General features: G+C 39.9%; 1 protein-coding gene across 5 annotated transcripts in view; it reads left to right on the forward strand.

Moving 5' to 3' along the window:
• The window catches only part of LOC143935909 (uncharacterized), a 113,646-nt gene that overhangs the window by 41,867 nt on the left and 48,210 nt on the right, over nucleotides 1-23,569 (forward strand). Inside the window, exons 22-32 of one of the 5 annotated variants that reach the window (XM_077460122.1) lie at nucleotides 178-357; nucleotides 3,257-3,496; nucleotides 4,036-4,192; nucleotides 6,616-6,747; nucleotides 8,798-8,945; nucleotides 9,277-9,323; nucleotides 10,305-10,499; nucleotides 12,825-12,863; nucleotides 16,464-17,129; nucleotides 21,547-21,762; nucleotides 22,180-22,947. In XM_077460122.1, the coding sequence (XP_077316248.1) occupies nucleotides 178-357; nucleotides 3,257-3,496; nucleotides 4,036-4,192; nucleotides 6,616-6,747; nucleotides 8,798-8,945; nucleotides 9,277-9,323; nucleotides 10,305-10,499; nucleotides 12,825-12,863; nucleotides 16,464-17,129; nucleotides 21,547-21,762; nucleotides 22,180-22,947 (2,788 nt within the window). Of the gene's footprint in view, nucleotides 1-177; nucleotides 358-3,256; nucleotides 3,497-4,035; nucleotides 4,193-6,615; nucleotides 6,748-8,797; nucleotides 8,946-9,276; nucleotides 9,324-10,304; nucleotides 10,500-12,822; nucleotides 12,864-16,463; nucleotides 17,130-21,546; nucleotides 22,948-23,569 lie in introns of all 5 variants that reach the window. The other 4 variants (XM_077460132.1, XM_077460115.1, XM_077460096.1 and 1 more) reach the window with 4 other exon arrangements.

Genomic DNA, 23,569 nt, shown 5'->3' on the forward strand with positions numbered 1-23,569 from the left:
AAATTTGTTGTATGTATAACTGTGAATTGCTTTTTAGGGGTGTCAAAAATCCAGCATGCAAATTGGATGTTAGAAAACTCACCCCAACAGTATTAGTTATATTAAATGCAGGACAACTTGTTTGAATTATATATATAATTAAATAAAATACATTTAATATTTTTCGGCTTATCTCAGGATAAAGTATTAAAATTATCAGATAAAAACTTAGTGGAAACTGAAGGCCAAGGTGGAAAACACGTGAAGTACCTGACCCGTGAAGTTGGTATTTACCTGGTCATTCAGACAAACAATGGTATTCTTTTGATCTGGGACAGAAAGACCACCATATTCATCAAGGTGTCACCTGCATACAAGGTAAGGTTGTATTCAGTATTAAATGTTAAAATAATTGTAAAGAATATTTTTTAATAACAAACATTTTATATGTACCTGCATTGTGCTATGGTTTTGCACAGAACAGCTCCAAACCTTTTCTTCTTGAGGTCCCCCGCGGGCAATGCTGGGAATGCTAACTGTCACATGTGCTTGTGCTGTCACCAAACTGTCAAACCATCAAATGGCTGGTTTCATAACTGTTCACATGTACAGCACCATGGCAGTTGCAGATCAAGCAGAGGCTAAGATGGCAGTCTCATTGGCTGAAAAGGATAGGTGGGTTTAGTTCTGCTTTAAACTAAATGCAAACCCTAGGGCCTCGTTCGCACCATGGTGCGGAGAGGTCAGTTTTTCTGCACACGTTCTGCAAGGTCACAAAGAAAACAATGGTTCTCTCTATATCCTGTTCACACCACAATAATGGTATCACGTGCTGATTACTTCTGCTCAGGAATCTGCAAGGTGTATGCAGTGACATGACATCAACATTGATGTAAACAGAGCACACATAAAAACTGATATCTACGTGCATAAAAACTCACTGAAATCTGATGTAAACTGATATAAACTCATGTTTCTGCAAGTGATATCTGCATAGTGTTTCCATCAGTTCTCATCAGTTTTCATGCACATATGGTGTGAAGGAGCCCTTAAAGTGGTTGTAAACCCTTACAAACCACTTTGACCTACAGGTAAGCCTAGATTAAGGCTTACCTGTAGGTTCAAGAAATATCTCCTAAACCTACACAGTTTAGGAGATATTTACCTGAAGACAGCCACCGCGATATGCCGCGAGTGTCGGCTCCCGTGAGCATGCGCGGGAGTGACGTCATCACTGCTCTGGCGAATCACAGCGCCGGAGCAGCGAGACCCACAGAGACCCACCAAGGAGATGGACGCTCGGAACTACAGGGGACAGCGGTGACATCGCTGGCTCCTGTGTCAGGTAAGCGACACATAATGGACTACAGAGTAGCCTATTATGCTTTACCTTTGCAGGGAATCAAAGAGGAAGTAAACCCATCAGGGTTTACTTCCTCTTTAATGAATGACATTTATGAATGACATTTATTTGCACTGTGTATCATCAACAAATTGCATTTGTAACTGCTTCACACCTGACCTATAGTCAAATGACGACCATGAGATTTCCTATCGTGGGCGGGTGTCGTATGATGTCCTGCAAAGTGTATATAAGATATTAGTGATTTGGTATACATATTGTACCCCCTTGCAGACTGACCATTGTACATAGATGGCAGGTTGGCTCCTCTGCTATTCCTAGAAGACATACCGATACATCATCCAAGAATTGCATTTCTATGTACACTGGCATATGCACAGTCCTGTGATTACATTGTGATTGGACACAGCTGACCACAGGCAACAGGGAAAAAAGTTAATGAACACAAGCAAGATAATGGAACTGCAATCCAGTCATGCAATCAGGGCCACTCACTGTGCCTGACTTGTGGTCTCCACCCACCCAACACAAGAGTCCTTTCAGGTAGATGAAGTCAACAACCAGGTGAGGATGAATAAAATGTCCCACTGTTTCATCCAAGGAGTACACATGTTCCAAAGAGAGCCAACACAAATGCATTTCAGCCTATTAAGGCCTTACTCATAGTTACTATTGAACTATTGGTAAGGCCTTGATAGGATGAAACGCTTTAGAGTTGGTTCTGTTTGGAACATGTGTACTCCTTGGACAAAATAAAGATAAATTGTATTCATCCTCACCTGGTTGCAGACTACATGGAAGGACAGAATCAATGGAAGTCACTCTGTACCACATGATCTCTGTGACCAATTAGAGAACATAAAGGCTGCAGTTAGCAGCTGTGCTTCACATACTGGCTGGTGATCAAGGATGCCCTGCTTTCTTACAAACAATTATCGTTGTGCGAGAGGAATAAACACATCCTGACGGCCAGCTAGTACCAGTGCAATTCAGTAATAATGCCAATTATAATCAAATTCACCCCTCCACAGTATATGTAAGCCCCATCCTGAATCTGATCTGGCCTGTGTATGAATCCCTCACCCCCTTTATCCTGCACATTTGTGTATTCACCACTTCACACTTTCATCCTCCCATTGTATATGACCTATACATTAACCCCCTTCAACTCCTGATCCTTCTGTGCATGACCTATACAGTAAGTATAATTCTCGCACCCTTACCAAGCTCCATTTGTAACCCATCAATGCCATCATATCTCTTCATTTCCAAAAAATTGTGACAATTACCTCAAGGTGTCTATTTTCTACAAAATTGGACCATTTCCTAGTCTCCTGACATTTTTTATTTGCTATATTTTAAAACAGAAAGTAAGGTGAATGTTTGAAAATTGTCTTTTTCTTTTATGTAGCAAAAAAGTGGTTATTAAATACAACCAATAGAAAGTTCCATCTGTTTCACAAAGTAATATACATTCAATCTGGGTACAGATTTGCATGACGGAGTAATTTTCATTAAAAGTATCACAGAGCTGAAAACTGAAACGTGGTCTGCTAATGAGGGGAGGAAACATGCTGATATCGAGGTGGTTTTTATTCCCCAAACATCCCCAGTAACAGGACACAACATATCTTTACTCCATGCTCTGCTATTCAAGTGTTTATCTTTCTAAAATGCCAATTTTTTAAGCATAATGTAAGTGTTGTAAAATAATGGTGATGCTGTATGTGACTTTATCAATAGTTTTGTGTTACAGGGATTTTGTAATTTTTTTGAGCCTAGATTTGTAAAAAAAAATTTACTATTACATGTCAATCAATAAGGACATCAATAAAGAACCAACTGAGATTTTGACATTGTGGATTTAACATTTAATCACAGCAACATTTATATACATTTATATTTTTTCCACAGGGAAAATTGTGTGGATTGTGTGGAAACTTTGATGACAATTCACAAAATGACTTTACAACCAGTCACTTGTTACAAGTCAGTGATGTGCTGGAGTTTGGAAACAGCTGGAAAATTGACTCTACCTGTCCTGATGCAACAGAGGTGATCAACCCCTGCAGTCAGAAGCCACATCGCAAGTCCTGGGCTGAGAAGCAGTGTGGAATAATCAAAAGTGAAGTCTTCAAAATATGTCACAGCAAGGTAAGAAGATCAGAATGGAGTATGGAAAATAATATTAGAAAAATCTAGAATTTGTAATACCAATTGTAAGAGTTCAACTGCAGGCACTTTTAAAAAAATATATATATAAATATAAAATATGCATAGAGTACGGAATGATAAGAAGCTATCTCATGTTTTATTGATGTCTGAGGACTCTTCCGCTCTTCTACTATTTCCTGTCCCAGTTGCAGTGTTGTCATAGAGAACGATAAAACGATAATGGAAGTTCTAGCTTTTTTAAATCCCCCTTAATTTCTGTCCTAGAGTCACTTTGGTGGAGACTTACTAAAACTGGGGCACACACTGGTTACTATACACAGATGCAGCAGATTCTGTGTGCACATACTTTAGTAAATATCCTCCTTGGGAAAATCACCCCAATGGGATATCAGAAAGCATTACAAATGGCAAAGGTTTTAAATGTGAAGACTAACGTTTAGAACATGCTTTAGGTTGAAATTAGGATGTTAAATGCTATACACATTAAAGTCATCTGACAATTGTTAATATTGTGATAGGTGGATCCAAAACCATTCTTCGAGGCCTGTGTGAATGATGCTTGCTCCTGTGACAGTGGTGGAGACTGTGAATGTTTCTGCTCTGCAGTAGCAGCCTATGCTCAGGAATGCACCAAAGCTGAAGCCTGTGTCTACTGGAGAACACCAGACATATGCCGTGAGTAAATATTACATAGGGGTGGAACATCAACTTTCAACCTCCCTCTCTTCTTTGGGGAGGTGTCATAACATCTATAAGGATTTTATTGCTATCTCTGTACCCATTAGGGAGATTTTCTCTCATTTCTTGTCCTAGTAAACACACAGGAAGTGAGTCAAATTAAATGGGGCACAGACAGTAATTTGTATTATTATTCAGGATTTATATAGAGCCAACAGTTTGTGCAGTGCTTTTCAACATGAGGGCAGACAGTACAGTTACCATACAATTAAATACAAGAGGAATAAGAGGATCCTGCTCATTAGAGCTTACAATCTAGATATTAACTTATAGCCCTTCCCCAGCCTGCTGAGAATAGTTTGTGCTATGTATTCCTATTGGCGCAATTCACCTTTCTTCCTGTCCTGGCAACTACACTGACATTTTTCCCATGAGATTACAGGCAACAATAAAAACCTCAAAGAGGTCCTAACTTTTCCATTCTCTATCCGAAACAAAAAAAAAGTTTTGTCACAGTTTGGATTTAATGTAGATTTCAGGTTGCAGCCAGCCCACTAACGAATCCAAAAGGCAATGTGACCTAAAATGAATATACAAAACATAGCATTGTCAATATGAAGGGGGGTGACATAATAATAATAATAATAATAATAATAATAATAATAATAATAATAATAATAATAATAGTAGTAAAACAAATAATAATAAAATATAATAAAATAATAAAATTTAGCACCCAAAAATTGAACTTCTGCTGTCTGGATTCCTTCCCCCCTCCCCGGTGTCACATTTGGCACATTTCAGGGGAAGGGGGAGCGGATACCTGTCTAATACAGGTATTTGCTCCCACTTCTGGCGAAAGATCCCTGCAGAATCCACATCAATCTATGCCATGTCCCCCCAACTCCCCCTCTGTCTTCTGAGAGACACATAGGTTCCAGAAGACAGCATGAACCACTCAGAATGCGTGGCGCATCTAACGCATGCGCAGTAGGGAACCAGGCCTGTTTCCCTGAGGACATCACAGGCGCCCTTGACAAGTAAGTCCTCACTAAGTCAGCTGCAGTATTTGTAGCTGCTGACTTTAATTCTTTTTTTCTTTTTCGGCGCAACTTCACTTTAAGTATGTAAGGAAAATTGGCATACTGGTTTCTGATCCTTGCCATGTGACCAGAATCTGCTGGTGACAGCACAGTCACAGTGCCAGGGGAACACAATTGTGTCTGCTCCCTGCACAAAACAGGTATGATACTGTATATACAGTATATGTCCGGATGGAATAATGCCCTGTTTCGTGTTTTCAAATATACGCATATGGCTGATGCTAAGGAGTTACCAAAAAGAAACTGCTACAGCTGAAAATACAACTGTACATTCATGAAATTTAATTTAATTTAATCAATAATTTGAAACTAAATTCAAATTCTCTTTGTCACCACCAAAACAAATACCAGCCTTAAATGACTCAAAGCAGGAATTGGATCAAATCTGAGCCATGGGTGGTCATGTGAGCACCGTCAGCTTGACAGAAGAATTTAACAATCAACTCAGCCACTTACAAAGTTGTCAGATGAACAGTGACTGCATTCTCTCAGACGCAGTCACTTGTGGGTATTCAGACATCTGTGGGATTAGTGTAGATGGTGGAATCTATTCATTCTTAAAAAGGGCTGAACAGGAGAAATCTACAAATGTATGTCATTGCCTAGCCTAAGTTTTACATTTAAAAACAAAAATGTGACTTCCCATTATTTTGTAACAGAAAAATGGCACTCAAATAGTAACACAAATGCTGTATATGTGTATGTTCAACTAACATCAATTAATTACCATTTAATGTCAGTCTGTGGCACGGGTATGTTATTTAGGTATTTACATTTTCTGAAAAAGCAGTAAATGAGCTTTAAAACAAGAGCACACGAACCTATGTAGCTTCAGGTACTGTGGAGGAAATCATCCTCAATTTCACTTGGAGGAACTGAAGTCCTTCAGGTCCTTCTTGCAACAGCTCAGCTCTCCCTACACCCTCCCATTACAAAATTCTGTGTTTTTTCTGTACATTTTTAGAAATTATTGCTCCATAGTACCTGCAGCAACAGAGATCAATAATGGCTCATTTAAAGACTTATATGATGTTTGTTAAATGAGAAAGCTTTTTTGAAAGCCAAAAGCCAAAGCTTTTTTGAAAGTGGAACTTTTGAAACTGATATCATTGAAACATATTGCAGAATATGACTTATCCTTCCATCAAGATCTTTAACTGCCAGTAATCTGAGATCCTAAAGACTCCATGGATGTTTGATACTATTAAACAACATACACAATCCAAACTCAAATACTAATATCAAAGCTGCATAGTATATCATTATAAACTATTATAACTGTGTTTCACCCATGTAATGTAATTGTTTTCCCTTTAGCCATATTTTGTGACTACTACAACCCTAAAGATGAATGTGAGTGGCATTACCACCCTTGTGGCTACCACGACATAAAGACCTGTCGTTCCATCAACAATGTCTATACTAATGTTACCGTTACCTACCTGGAAGGTGAGTCTCTCAGAACTTTTGTATACCAATTTCCATAACATATTTACAAAGGGCAGATATAAAAAAAATCTCAATGTCAGCTTATTACATTGTTAAAGTGTTACTAAACCCACAATAGTAAAATCAGTCTGTATATACAGTAAAGCATGCTTGTTATACTCACTGTGGAACCTAAGGGGTTAATCCTCTGCATTGTGTAAAAAGGCTGCTTGATCCTGTATGCACAGATATTCCTCTTCTTCCACTGACTCCAGAACATCAGAACAACAGTCTGGATAGTACAGAGCCTTTGGAGTCAGGCTGCACATGCTCAATTTGGTTTTTATTGGTAGAGATATTTTTTTCTTTTTTCTTGGGAGAATGCATGTGATCAGCACAAGGCCAATTAACACTGTCCAGACAGAGAGTTATGTGGTGTACACACAGTCGGAATTTTGGTCGGAAAAAGCTCTGATGATTTTCCAAACGGGAGTTCACTCAAGCTGACTTACATACACACGGTCACACCAAATTCCAACCATCAAGAATGCGGTGAAGTACAACATGTACAAGAGGACTAGAAAAAGGAAGTTCAATAGCCAGCAGCCAATAGCTTCCATCTCATAGTTGAATCTGAGCATGCGTGAGTTTTTATGCGTCGGAATTGCATACACACGATCAGAATTTCGAATAGAAACCTTTTCCATCTGAAAAATTGAGAACATGCTCTCAAATTTTTGCTGGCGGGAATTTGGCCAGCTAAATTCCGATGGAGCATACAGACAGTCGCATTTTCAGATGAAAAGCTCTCATCGGTCTTTTGCTGGCCCCAAATTCCGATCGTGTGTCTACATGGCATTAGGGGTCCTACATCCTGATAGGACAGCTCAGTGCAGTATGAAAACTCTTCCCACAAGATTTACCAGGAACTTGTAGACGTCACAAGACTGCTTATATACTGCTGATCAGAAGAGGTATTTAGCAGTTTATATTTACTGAAATAATTGCATTTCCATGTTCTGTGTGCTGTGTGAGACCAAATATAGTGAATGCAGGGTCCTGGGTTTACTAACACTTTAAATATACTTTTAAATGTCCCTGTGTAAATACAGAGATGAGTTTTTCCCAATATTAATGTTGTATTTAAGGAGAGATAAATAACAGATCACCAACATTTTTTTAAAGAGAGTTTTTGCAACTATATTTCAAAATGTTTCTGCTTAGAAGATTTTGACAAAACATTGAAGGAAACTTGTAATGACAATGTAAGGAGATGCTATTTCCCTGGCTGTCATGGTGAATGAATGGCCTCAGCATTTTCTTAGTCATTGCCTCCAAATTTGCAGATTAAGAGTTGCTTGACCCAGACCAGTGTTTTAAACTATTAAAGCCCGAGATCCGGACAACTGGCCTTTTCAAATAAAGTCAGCAACTTTATCCTTCATATATAAATCTATAAAGGTTTCCTTTAATGGAGTCTATATTCTGCTCCTTACAAAAATGAATCACTATCTCTAAGTTACAGATTTTTTAAGTGACCAATGCATCAGTTTTTGTTAGGGAGCCGTGATGTGTGAATGGAAGCAATCAAGATTTTACAATAGCCTCTGTGCACTGTTAGATAAAATAGCAAGAGGAACAGCATGAGTCACCCTAAATTGTAACTGGTTATTTTCTGAGACTCAAGCCTGGCACACACTAATACCTGTTGGGTTGAAAGAAAAAAAAAACTGACAGCTCTGGTCGGAGCCGCTGTACTAATGTTCTGACGTTAGTACAGCGATCTTCCCCACTGAGCTGTTGTGTTCTGATAGGGAGGTGGCCTCCACGCCAGAACACTCTGGTCAGTGCTCTCTGCCATTGGCTAAGAGAGTTGATCAGGAGCTGGTCAGCTGCTGGTTTTCCAGCATTCTCGTCTGACCGAACAACTGGCTTCCGTCGGACCGGCTAATATACATATGAGCCAAATTTTTATTGAAACAGCTAATGTCTCCCGATAGTCACTCCCTATGTACTGGGCAGTAAACAGCATTTTACATATAACTAACATGATATTTTTACATTTTGTTAGGCTGCTACCCAACATGCCCTAAAGACAAACCTATTTTTGATGAGTCAAAGAGGATTTGCGTGCCATCAGAACTATGTGGTTGTTACATTAACAATACCCACTATGAGAATGGGAGTGGAGTGCCCAGTGATAAGAATTGTCACTCTTGGTAAGATGCAGTGGTAATTTTAACATCACATTTCAATTTCGTTTTAGTCATAGTCTTGTGACTAAAATGCCATTTTAGTTTTAGTCATATTATAGTAATCTGAATTGTTTTAGTTTCTGTACTACTTTTTGCAATTTCAGGCTGCGATTTACATTGACACCTGTGCACATATATCACGGAATAGTGAACTAAGTAGCCGATTTTAGTGTGTTCTTTGTAAGAAATCTATACAATCAGGGTAACTTCTGCTTATTAGAAGTCCAGTAAGGTAGGGTATGTTGTTTACTATAGCTCAGTTACCATTAAAATATATATATTTTTTATCTTTTAGTGTATGTACTCCAGAAGCAAAGGTTGAATGTATCTACAACCAGTCAGGTAAAGTCAGCATTTATTTTATAGAAGCACCTACCGTATATACTCGAGTATAAGCCGAGATTTTCAGCCTCTTTTTTGAGGCTGAAAGTGCCCCCCTCGGCTTATACTCGAGTCATCGCTGTCTGCCCGCTCGATCAGCGTGTCGAGCAGACAGACAGCGGCCATTCTGATTCAAAAGCCGCGCCTCCGGCTCCCCCTTCGCCTGTGATAGGCGGAACACTGAATTTCCCAGCAGCCTGTGTTCCGCCTATCACGGACTTCGTATCATCCTCGTACTACGGACGAGGATGATACGACGTCTGTGATAGGCGGAACACAGGCTGCTGGGAAATTCAGTGTTCCGCCTATCACAGGCGAAGGCGGCGGCGCAGCTTTTGAATTTTACAATGGCCGCCGACGAACGAAGAGGGCACGGGACGGAGGCAAGGCACAGGACGGCACGGCACGGGACGGGACGGGACGGGACCGGAGGCAAGGCACGGCGGCGAGGCACGGCGGCGAGGCACGGAGGCAAGGAGGCTCGGCACGGGACGGAGGCTCGGGACAAAGGCTCAGGACACAGGTAGGCTGGACACACACACACACACACACACACACACACACACACACACACACACACACACACGGATACACACACACACACAGGGATGGATGGATGGATGGAGACACACACACACAGGGATGGACGGACACACAGGGATGGACGGACACACAGGGATGGACGGACACACAGGGATGGACGGACACACACACAGGGATGGACAGGCATGTCTTACCCTCGGCTTATACACGAGTCAATAAGTTTGCCAGTTTTTTTGGGGGTAAATTGGGGGCCTCGGCTTATATTCGGGTCGGCCTATACTCGAGTATATACGGTATATTTATACTGTACGTATTGATGATATCTAAGGTGAACAGAAAGACTGCATTGCAAAAAATTTCTGTTGAAAATAAATGTTTTATGTATTTTGTTGGTTGTAGCATGCGTGTGTATTATCGATGGCAAAGAATATAAAGAAGGAGAACAAATATCCACAGAAATAGTTTCTGGAGTATGTTATATATTAAAATGTGTGAATGGCACACAGGTAAAAGAGGTTGATGATTTCTGCACCACTACTATACCTACCACTACATCCGTTACCACCACTACTTCTGTACCAACAACAACAACAGGTAATAACTTGCACATATAATTTGAAGCAGAACTAAAGGCAAAACTTGTTAGATTTGGATAGAGTGGGGAGAGGTTGTAAAACCTGTCAGATTTATATTGCTGTCTTGCGCCCCTATCCTGTTTACTGCTATCACTGAGAGTGAAAGAATATCCCAAATTCCGAGTGGTCACCAGAACAGGAATAGAGGGGGAATCTTCCAGTGGGGGCACTAGTACTTGGTGTCCCTGCTGACAACAGGGGATTCCTTCACTTTGGAGGGATTTCCTCTCACTTCCAGGTTTGGCTATGCAACAGGAAGCACAGGAATTCTCCCCATTGGCACACAGATGGAAAAAAAATAAAAAATGAAAGGGGTTATAACCCTTACTCTATCCAAAATGAAAAACAAGTTTTACCTTTACTTTAAGTTGTTCTTGGCTTCATCCCTCTTAAAGGATGAAAACTAGTTTGGGCTACAAATGTTATATTAGCTGTATGCACATCCAGTGTGTGTAATAGGCTTGTGCAATTCGTTTTGTAACAAATCGAAATTCGGACGAATTTTGCATCTTTCGGACATTCAGATGCATCCGAATAAAAAAATAACGAATAACAACGAATACGAAAGAAATATAACAAATTAATTTGAATGAATTCAAATGAATTTGGTAATTCTTTAAAGATCTAATGAAACAAAAGGTCAGCTCAATGTAAATCTTATAGTCCAATCAGCTAATTCATTTTGTGCCGGAGGATGGATTACTGGCAAAGTGCATTCCTGAGAACTGAGTTAGAAGGATGTTGTATTGTATTTGAGCCGAGGAGAAAAGACGTTGTCATTGTGTGTGTTAAAAGATTCAATAAACAAACGACTTTCCAAACTACGAATCATTATCACAAATGTCTATACATACATAAATAGCGAATTTCAACGAATACGAACGAATGAATTCGACACTCTACGAATAATAACGAATTATCTGAAAACGTATTAAGGTAACATAACGAATATAACAGAACGAAATGATGTATTTTACGAATGACAACGAACCGAAACTAAACAAAATTTTCCATTGTGCACAAGTCTAGTGTGTAATCAAAATGTATGGCCCCTTTCACACTGGGGCGGCGGTTTTGCGGGTTTTTTTCACGGTGGCAGTTTTTGCAGGGATTGCAAAGCACTGCTGCAGTGGCGATTTGCCAGCGCTTTGCCGGCGGTTCGGCAGCGATGCCCATTCAGTTCAATGGCCAGGAGTGGTGAAGGAGCAGTGTATACACCGCTCCTTCACCTCTCCAAAGATGCTGCTATCAGGACTTTTTTTAGCGTCCTGCCAGCGCACTGCTCCAGTGTGAAAGAATTCGGGCTTTCACACTGGAGAGACAGGAGAGGCTCTTTACAGGCGCTATGCAGGTGCCATTTTTAGCGCTGTAGCACCTGTAAAGCGCCTCAATGTGAAAGGGGTCTAAGTGTCAATTAGTGCTGCGCTATAAGCCAAAACAATATTTATAAAACAACATGTGTATATGACATAAGAAAAGCAAATCTATAAAGCAAATAAAAAAAAATAATACACTTGAACCAAGGTAGCATGAATGATTCAACATTTCATATACAAAGATTACAGTCCCAAAAGTAAAAAAAAAAAATCCAAAGTAAAGTGATATCCAAAACTTTGATTTGACACCGTCACCAGGAGACCCTCATGGGTGTAACCTCACCTCACTGTAGGGCCCCAAATATGGGGCAACAGAAGCCTTGTATTGCCCAAAAGTAGTAAATCAGCAGCTGCGGATGGTTGTCTTGGATTAACAAGTCAGCATAACAGAGTATTATCAGTGTTTTTATTTTTGGATTTGCTTACATGGATTTGCTATTCTTATGTCATATACATTTCATGTTTTATGTATATAGTTTTAGCATATAGTGCAACAATAATTGACACAAACATCTTATAGAATGTTACAGAGCTTTAAAAAGTCCTCTCATATATACAAAAGTAGCACATAGGGGGAGATTTACTAAAACTGGTGCACTCAAGATCTGGTGCAGCTGTGCATAATAGCCAATCAGCTTCTAACTTCAGCATGTTCAATAACGCTTTGGCAATAAAACCTGGAAGCTGATTGGTTTCTATGCAGAGCTGCACCAGATTGTGCAGTAAATAACCCCTATAGTGTATAACAGACATGTGGGAAAGCACCATTTAATTTTTTTTTTTTTTTTGAGAGAAATCAGTTCCATCTACCAGAGTCAACAGTTGCTACAAAACTATTTTGTAAGTGTTTGAATGATTCCAGTACTAATATCAATATTCATCATATTGTTTCTGATCTGTCTTTTTAGTCACTACCACATCTACAACAAGCAGTTCCTCCTCAACAAGTAAGTTATTATCATTGATGAATAATTACAAAAAAACCAAAAAACCAAAAAAGCAAAAACTGATCCAGCATATAAATATGATTTATCTTTTCCCTCCTACTGCATAACTGTTATGAGGGAACAGAGTGGTTTACAGAATACCAGGTCAGTAACACTTCAATAACCATGAATGACATTTACAAAAAAATTAAAATGGTGGCCTCAAATCTACAGTAACAAAGACCCCACCAAAGAAATGCTGCTAGCAGGACCTAGAGGTGTTTGCTGAACTATTTTAATTGAGTAAAGCTCTGGCAGCTTTTTCCCCTTACTGCCTCCCATGCATTGTTGTTCACCAATGATGGGCCAATAAGAATGTGTGTGGCAGACCAGAGGGAACAAGCTCCAACACTATAAGGCAGTGATGGCGAACCTTGGCACCCCAGATGTTTTGGAACTACATTTCCCATGATGCTCCAGTACACTGCAGAGTGCCAGAGCATCATGGGCAATGTAGTTCCAAAACATCTGGGGTACCAAGGTTCGCCATCACTGCTATAAGGCTTTGTCTGTATAGAACAGCTCAGTATTTGGTTAAAGAGGAGGCAGTGGAATTTGCTGCAAGTATGTGCAGACACATTCTAGGTGTTCATACTTTATATCCGCTACCAGTATTGTTTTTCAAAGTGGAATTTACTTTAGGTATTACTCATGAAGCAGTAATAATAAAACTGTCCCCACTGTGCCTCAGTAACTTCTCTGTACCCCTTCCACAGCCTTGGGTATCCCTACATTATTTACTGGTGCCTGACCATATCAGCTTTCTAGCAGTACTGACTCCTGTTACTGGTTTGATCGTGACTGGTTTGATTGTCTTAGCTTGCTTCATTCCTTTAGGATGAAGAGCAGGTTTTAGGATGACAAAGTGGATGAGAATAATGAACACATGCTTAGTGATCTCCTTTGTGGTGAATAAACCTAGCAGTGATCAGTCTTGAGTGGGATGGGGCATTCTGTATCCCTATACTGTATGCGCCATAAGTATGAGACCTCATACTGTGCTAATGCGTGATTCGGAAGTGAAAATGTGAGCATAACACACTGGCCGCATGAATACCTAGAGGTCCTAAAGGAACCACGCCCCTTAATTCTGGGAAGTATTGTTAAGTGTACCCAAGTGGTCCTAACCAAAGGAGTAGAGAAGCTGTTGTGTTTGTAGGTGAGAGCTCTGGGAGCTTTAGGCCAGCTGTAGATGGTTTTGAATGGTGTATGGGCAGGCTAAGTGGAACAAGTTGATAGTTCAATCTACTTGGGTACAGCTAGCCTGCCAGATTTACTTGTGATTATCGCTAGCAGCGGCTAGTGAACATGTGACACAATGGGGTTTATTTACTAAAGGCAAATAGTCTGTGCACTTCAAGTGCTCTGAAAGTGCAGTTACTCTATCTCTGAGGGGAACATGCAAGGAATATTTAAAAAAAACGTAATTTTTGCTTGCACATGATTGGATGATAGAAATTAGCAGAGCTTTCCCTCATTTCAAAGCTTCCCCTCAGATCTAGGACAACTGCACTTGCAGGGAACCTCAATGCACATTGACATGTGTGCATTTAATGGATCACAGTAGCCCAAGCTGGTGTGAATACACAGCTATTATGTGACATACAAACTCCAAAATTTTAGTTGTGCATGTTCAGTTTTTCTAGAATTTAAATATATGCATTAGAAACAACAGATTACTGTCCATGATACTTTTTTTTTTTAATTTGCATTAACAATTACATTTTCAGGACCAGCTTTTGGGGTGTTCCCCTCTTTTTGGTCTGAACAGTATTAATACACAAAGATTTTTCAAAATGTTAACTAGGAAATCAGTTAAAATAGGGAAATTAGTGGGATATTGAATCAGAGGTGAAAAAGTCAGAGGTCAGAATTGTCATAAAACAATAGTGATAGTTATAGTTAATGATAGTTATTTGGAAAATGGAGGTCCCCATTTAGCACATTATCTCATGTGTCAAATAGAATTATAATTCGTAGTTTCAAAGTTTTCCCTTTCTTAAAGTTCCCTTTAAAAACCAAAGCATTTATGCCAGTGGTCTGGTTGTGAGAAATGATGATCTACGGGTGTGCAGCAATAATCTTTCTTATTTTCTTTTATGCTGTGCCTGTGTAAATTCATTCTTTTTTGTAGCTCCTATCCTGTTTTGCCACTACAATGCCCCTTTCAGGTGGTGGTTTCGATCAGGTCTATCTGTCAGTTTTTTAGGTGGAGCTGATCAGAAGGTTCATGTAGCCCTGTGGAAAGGTGGGTGTAAATAGACTTGTGTCTATTTACACGCGTCTACCTCTGGGTCCAATCAGGTGCACTATAAAAAGGGCTAAGGGCTGTGTCATTGTCTATTTTGGTGGACCAGATCGTATGCAGCTCTGATGTAAACAGACAGTGGGGTCCATTTACACCCTGCTGTCCATAGAGCTCAGCAGCATCTGTCCATGGCCGCTCTGCAAAAACTGAGCAGACACGGATGTGACATCTGCCCGATCGCTCCGATCAGCAAGGGATCAGCTCACAGATCCACTGCTGATTGTAGCTGAATCCACCCTTTGTGAAAGGGACCTTGCAGCCTTAGTTGTATTTTATTTTTTGGATTGAATGGGGTACAACCACATTACTGGAGGAAGACATTTATGATCTTGTATTACTGAAGGACCATGCATGTGTGACCCTTTTTAATGGATTGACTTGGTTACATAGTTTGCAGTGTTTGTTGTTCAAAGGTTTGGTCCCATTGTTTGCATCTTTGTAATCAGAATCAAGTTTCCTGCAGTTTTATTGGTTGGGTGGTTGCCTGAAGGCCATCATTGGAGATTTTGCAATATTGCAATATATCTTCCATTATGATGGACTGCAGCTGTTTGATTATCTTTATTATCCCTTGTAGTGCAGGACTGCATGTGGTTCCTAGAAGTACACAGTGAATAGTTTGTTTTTTTCTATGTATTGTAAGAGTACTGTATATGCTTGTACTGATGGTTTTGTTCCCATAACTTTCCTATGTAAGGATTCTGCTAGTATACTGGTATACTGAGATGTTCATTTCCATACTGCTTCAACTAAGAAGAAGGGAAAACCCAGACAATTTGTCCTCAAAGTTTAAATGTTAGTGCTCACTTGTTCTTGTTGCAAGTTCACTAATATGACTTCAATCACTTCATATGATATATGCCATACAAACCTTTTGTGTTTTAGGTAGCATTGCTTTAGCTTGTTAAATTTGGAAATGACCCCCCCCCCAAAAAAAAAAAATATATATAATTTTGTTTTGAAACCCAACACAATTTTAAGCCAGTCTTGGACACCCCACGCCAATTTAGGCTCATCAGCATACCAACTAAACAGACACAGCCATGAACATTGCACAATTGATCAAATCCAAGGTTATGTTATATTTTTACATACTGAAGTAATATGGATAAGTTAGGTCAGCTCTATAAAGGGTAGAAACCGATGTGAATGAATTATGTACTAAAACATTAGAGCATGTGATAATCAAACACATATTTTAAATAAACTGTGTACATTTTTTTTAAATGACCTTTATATTTTGTCCTGCACAGCCTGTGTTTATGAAAAAGTATGCCACTGGACCCAGTGGTTTGATGTCAGCAAACCAGATGGTCCGAACGATGGAGATTTTGAAACCTATGATGAGATAAGAAAACATCACGAATTCTGCAGTGTGCCTGAGCAGATTCAGTGCAGAGGAGCTAATGGACTCAGCTTGGAGGATTTAAAACAGACTGTTCACTGCAATGTATCGTACGGGTTCATCTGCCGGAACAGTGAGCAAATTCTATTTGACACCCCCTGGCAGAAGTGCTACAACTATGAGGTCCGAATGGACTGCTGTGATTTTGAGTGTGTCCATTCAACAACTCCAACTACTACGACTCCTACCACCACAACTCCTACTACTACTACAACCCCTACTACCACCACCACCACACCCACTACTACAACTCCTCCCACCACCACTTCTACCACCACAACTACCACAACTCCTACCACTACAACTCCTACCACCACCACTCCTACCACCACCACTCCTACCACTACAACTCCTACTACCACCACCACTCCTACTACAACGTCTATCACCACAACTACTACTACTACTACAACTTCAAGCACCACAACTCCTACAACCACCACTACTACTACTAGAACTACTTTACCTTCAACTACACCTACAACTACTGGAACATCAACTACAATGGTTACAGGTGAGTAAACTTTGTATTTCAAGTTGTACCAGTAAATTAAAAACAGAATCAGTCAATGATGTTACTGGTTACAGTTCCCTGGCATAGGTCCAGTTTCCTGTAGCTGAAATATTACATTATTTCATTAAAAAATTTGTATCTATATACCAATAATGTACATCTGTTGCAGACAAGAAAACGCATTCTCTATCTTCTAAGATAGGCTCTCTCCAACCTCTGTAGTTTCATGCTTCTCCGATGCAATCATTATCAGTGAGCTCTATTCTCACGAAATACGCAACCATCAATTGTTCTGTACCTTACCTTCATGTTGCATATATCTTTCATTTGATAGAGTGTGCAGAAGCTGAGCGAACACATAGCAGGCTATGCGGAGCAGAGCTGTAGTATTGAAAACAGGAGAAGTGTGTCCCTGGAAGTCAGTGAAGCTCACCATACACTATACAATCTGATTGTACAATTTTCTTTAGATCTGCCATCAACTATGTATAGCAAGGGCCTGTCTGATTGGATACAGAATGATTGGATAGATAGATGTGTCTTCCTATTATATAGTTTTGGTAAATCTAAAAAAGATTGTACAAAGATTGTAACATTAGATTGCATAATGTATAGCCACCTTTACACACCTAAAATAAACTAGTCATAGCAGTAAAAAGGGCAACCTGCAAAATGTCCCATGAGCTACTTTGCCTCATGTAGGGTAGTCCATTGAAAGCAATGGGCTGCCCTATGCATGTTGTAGGAAAAACAAGCCAATAAATGTGCACTCCCACTACACTAGGTGTGACTGGGGCTTGAACATGAAATTGCTATGTTTACATGCGAGGTTCCCCTAAACAGAGATGTGATCGGGGCTTGACAGCTGAGTTTCTCTGTCTACTCCTTCCTATGTACTTGTATAAAGGTGGCCATTGCACTATTCAATCTGATTGTACAGTCTCTGTAAAATTTATTTTAGATTTTCCCGAACTATGGAAAAAATTAAGTTTGTATCAAATTAGGCAGGTCTTGCACTACACTACATAGCTGATGTAGCTCTAAAGGAGATTGTACAATCAGACTGTATAGTGTATGGTCACCTTAAAAGGAAGTTGGAAATAAAACAAGAGGTGGTATAGTAATGCAGACAGGTAAACACACCCTTTACTCTGATGCAGTATGGCAGTGTGAGAAAGGATAGGAAGCTTCTTGGAATATCAAATGATCTACAGAAAGTGGTGGAATCAGAAGGCATTTTTTTTAAAAATTTTAAACAGAAAGGTGCACATTTAAAGTTGCTGTGGACTAGGTAAAAGAGAGATAAGCACATCAGAATGGCTTGGACAGAAAATACATTTAAAAAGGCTTCTATGCTTTATAAAAGGTGACATTCTGCCTGACTACTCATCTTTGGCAAGTAGTGTAATCTATACAAAAGTACCTGGGTACCTAGAATTAGTAAACCCTAGGAAGCACTGCAAGCAAGCCAATGGGAATTTGCAAAAATGCAAACACATGATGTCCCTCTCAGTGGTGAAGTGTAGCGTGTGTACCACCAGGCAGCACTGAGCACAGCGGGAGAGCGCCCGTATATGGACGGGACCATGGGCATCATGTTCAAAGCTGCCGGGTGAGGTGGGCGAGACTAAGAGCGCCGCTCCCGCTGTGCTCAAAGCTGCCTTGTGGGGTGGGCTGAAAGTACAGGTGCCGCTCCCACTGTGTTCAAAGCTGCCTGGTGAGGTGGGGTGGGCGGGACTATGGGCACCGTTTAAACTTTGTTCAATGCCACCTTTCGGTATAGAACTGTGTCAGTCAGTCTGAGCCCGACATTCCAGCGGTGAACAACGTGAGCTCAGTGAGTGCCCAATGATCTATTAACCCTTGCTGCTGCACAACAGTCCACTACTGAGAGGGACATCATGTGTTTGAATTTTTCGTCAAGATGCCCCTGACCCCCCCCTTATCTATGTCCCTGTTTGTATTAGATCCTTTTCAGACTAGTAAGTTGCATTACGCATGTTAATATTGTGCATTTTACCGCACATTTCTCTAACACACAGACCTAGGTGATATCTTTCTTTAAGTACAGATACCATTGTGTGGCCTTTTGGACATGGCAGGGGCCACATTTGAGACCCTCTCATAATTTTGACTAACACCCAGTCTTTTCCCCCCAGGCTTATTTCCCCGACCTACCCCTTTCATTCATTATATTTCAGTTTTATAATCTTCGAAGCTCAGCGTCACAAATGTGCATTACCTAATACAGTCTGCATGTATATGTAACCTGCCTAGAAGCACTTACTCCTCCAGACCGACATCCACCGATCAAGGCTTTTTGATATATACGTAACTGCTACTGAAGTCTCTTAACCACATACAGACTGCCCATCCACATTTGGGCGGGCGGCTCATACAGACATAGTGGCATAGCTGTACATCACTTTCTTCTGCAGGGTTCAGGGAGAGCGCCCCCCCCCCCCCAACCACTCCCGCTGTAATTGGGCACAGTGGGATTCTGTCAGCAAGTTTCAGCAAATGATTCACGGCTGAAATCTGCTGATGTCCAATCATAGCCTAGAGCCTTGTGTTTTAACAAGTGTATACAACACCACTGGATGTGTACATTATTGTTTATTACTGATATTTGTATCACAGTCGTGTCTCGTTTTATAGCATTGTCTGATTTGGTCTGTAATATTTATTTACGTAGTTTCATACATTTTATCTGCTTTATATATAGTGATATATAGGGCCTCATATACAGTATGGTTTCATCGAGGTAATTTATTATAGTAACCCTAGAGTAACTATAGGGGAGTACTGTACCATCTAGTCACCTTTCTTCACACTTTACAGTCAATAGGAACAATACCAGGTATACAGCAGCATAAATAGTCACAATTCTTCCATTGCAGTTTTTTTATATATCTTTTTTTGCACAATTAGTTTGTGTGCACATAGTAGCGCAGGCGATCATGCACTTATTTCTTAGTATAAAACAATAAATAATAAAAAAAAAAATGTCAGCATTTACCATAGTTTGTAGACGCTATGACTTTCACACAAACCAATCAATATACACTTATTGGGATTTACCAAAGCCAAAGAATACATTTTGGAATAAATATATGAAGAAATTTGATTTTTAACTTTTTTTTTTATTGGATATGTTTTACTGCAGAATGTAAATGTTCAACATTTTTTCAGTCTTTTTTCAAAACCCAGTGGTGATCAAATACTACCAAAAAAAAGTTCTATTTGTGTGAAAAAATATATATATAAATTTCATTTTGGTACAGCGTTGCATGACCGTGCAATTACCAGTTAAAGTAGAACAGTGGTGACTACCAAAGAAATGGACTGGTCATGAAGGGGGTAAAACCTTCTGGAGCTGAAGTGGTTAAGAGAAATACAGAGCTATATACAGCATCCTGCTGGCCCATCCCAATAGTCATGATCTGTCTGCATTGCATAGAGAAGCACAGAGACTCAATAACTGGGTCTACGGAAAGGTATGCCATAAAGAATGGAAAGGTTTTAAGTAAACATTTAAATTTTTCTTTGGATTGTGTTTTCAAGAATCGTTTATAAATCGAATGAAACTATTAGGGTAACATAACGCTTTTGGTAGTTAGATCGTGCACCTTTTATTTCTTAATTTCATCAATTAGAAAAAGAGGTATAATATACAAACTACATATCATTTTCTGAACAAGGAGTGAAAGCACAGTAAGGCATAAAGTACAGGAAGAAACCTTAGAACAGATTCAGTAATCATAGTTCTTGTATCCCTGTGACCGCACTTGTCTATGGTGATAACCTTGTAGCAGAGTTGGTATGGATAGGGTTATAACCCTTTCTCTTTTTTGTATGAATGTATGGTGTGTGAAAAGGCTGCAAGAAAGGTAAATGAAATGACATGGGATCTACTAAGTATTGTAGGGACAGGCAAGTCCCAGAGTAAAGGCAGTCATAGGCGGAGTGAGTTTGTTTCCTGCAACCACAGCTTGCTGGAAAGAAAATCACTTGATTCCCCCATCAACACTAACTGTGTTGATGAGGGAATCCCTCCTGCAGAGCAATTGTGTTCCTATTTCCGCCAATACAAAGCGATTACTGCTAGCAGCTATAATAGCTGCTTGCAATAATTGCGTGTAAAATCCGAAAAAGCTGTTTGTACCCAGGTTTATCAATCAAGCAACTTGGGTACATTCAACCTGCCCATGTATGGTTTGAATCTTGGCCTGTCCCTGCTGAACTGGCTGAGATTCAAACCACCTATGGCCGGCTTTAGTCAAAGAAAGACCTTTCTGTTTAGTATACTGTAAATCTTTATATGACCTAGGCCAGTTTATACAGAAGTTAAATGATCTACGTTGTTCAGTAATGTGCAGACACAACTGTTATTACATAATTATGATTTGTGTTTCAGACTGTTCTTACTGGACAACTGTAGCAACTAAAGCACCCGAAACAACTAAAGCACCCGAAACAACTAAAGCAACCAAAACAACTAAAGCAACTAATGCACCCGAAACAACTAAAGCAACTAAAGCACCCGAAACAACTAAAGCAACTAAAGCACCCGAAACAACTAAAGCAACTAAAGCACCCGAAACAACTAAAGTAACTAAAGCACCCGAAACAACTAAAGCAACTTCAACAAGAGTAACTGGAAATATTAAGAACTGCACATGGTCACCATGGTTTGATGTCAGTTACCCGATGTACTCACCAAGTGGAGGGGATTATGAGACTTATGAGAACATCAGAAAAGCTGGTTTTGAGGTGTGTGAAAAGCCAGAGAATATTTCCTGCAGACAAGACAGATTCCCAGATATACCACTGGAACAGCTGGGGCAGAAAGTGACCTGTGATGTCTCCACAGGCCTTGTGTGTAACAACAAAGACCAGGCTGGACAAATGCCACCGGTGTGCTACAATTATCAGATCAGTGTCTACTGCTGTGTCGAGGTTGTGATACCTACTACACCTCATTTAACTACCACACCTCATTTAACTACCACACCATATTTACCTACCACACCTTATTTAACTACCACACCTAAAGCACCCGAAACAACTAAAGCAACTAAACCAACTGAAGCAACTTCAACAAGAGTAGCTGTAGACATTAAGAACTGCACATGGTCACAATGGTTTGATGTCAGTTACCCGATGTACTCACCAAATGGAGGGGATTATGAGACTTATGAGAACATCAGAAAAGCTGGTTTTGAGGTGTGTGAGAAGCCAGAGAATATTTCCTGCAGACAAGACAGATTCCCAGATATACCACTGGAACAGCTGGGGCAGAAAGTGACCTGTGATGTCTCCACAGGCCTTGTGTGTAACAACAAAGACCAGGCTGGACAAATGCCACCAGTGTGCTACAATTATCAGATCAGTGTCTACTGCTGTGTCGAGGTTGTGAAACCTCCCACACCTAATTTACCTACTACACCTTATTTAACTACCACACCTTATTTAACTACCACGCCATATTTAACTACCACACCATATTTAACTACCACACCATATTTAACTACCACACCTTATTTAACTACCACACCTTATTTACCTACCACACCTGGTTTACCTACCACACCTGGTTTACCTACCACACCGGGTTTATCTACCCCATTTAGTATACCTGATTGGTGTTTATCAACCACCGAGCTACCCACTACAACTAAAGGTACAACAACAACAACCACCGTGTCTACACCCTCAACCACCACTGCAACTTCAACTCCTACAACTACAATTACTACAACTGAAAGTACAACAGCCACATCCACCCTATCAACCACCACAGCAACCCCAACAACAAGTAAGTTTAGATTTTTCAGCCTTTTCAGGATTGTGGCTCAGACAGCATTAGAGTTTTTAATAAGTTATTCATTTCCGTACAAATCATTTTTGTGCATTTATATTGCAAGTAGAAATTTTGAGAAAATATTTAATAGAACTGTTTAATTACTGCAGAGTAAGCTTTCTCCTTGCAGTGATCAATGTATAAACTTTCAAAAATAATAATATGCTTACTGCATCCACACATTCACAAGACAAGGGACCAACAGGGAAGTACTGGAGCTGTTGTATTCTGTGTTTTCTTCCTGCCATCATGTACAGGTCAAAATACAAATGGTACTGCTTGTTGCTGATTTGTACCCTGTATATAATGTACATATTTAGGTATGTATAAGCAATAAGAAACCATGCTGCTTCTTGAAATGGACAGAGAAGGCTGCTTTTGGCAGAGAAAGGGAGGATATGTCTCTATAACTTGGCCATACACCTGTAGAATTTTTTTAAAAATCTTTTTATAAAATGTTTTATACATTTTCTAATAGTTAGTGAGGTCAATGTGACAATAGTTTCTGACCGTAGGGGTGAGAAAATTCACAGGAGCAGAATGGAATGAAATTATACCTGTAAATGTGCTTTTTTTG

This window comes from Lithobates pipiens, unplaced genomic scaffold (assembly GCF_037356315.1).
Source record: "Lithobates pipiens isolate NorthernLeopardFrog02 unplaced genomic scaffold, aLitPip1_a1.2 Scaffold_10, whole genome shotgun sequence".
Classification (NCBI taxonomy): domain Eukaryota; kingdom Metazoa; phylum Chordata; class Amphibia; order Anura; family Ranidae; genus Lithobates; species Lithobates pipiens.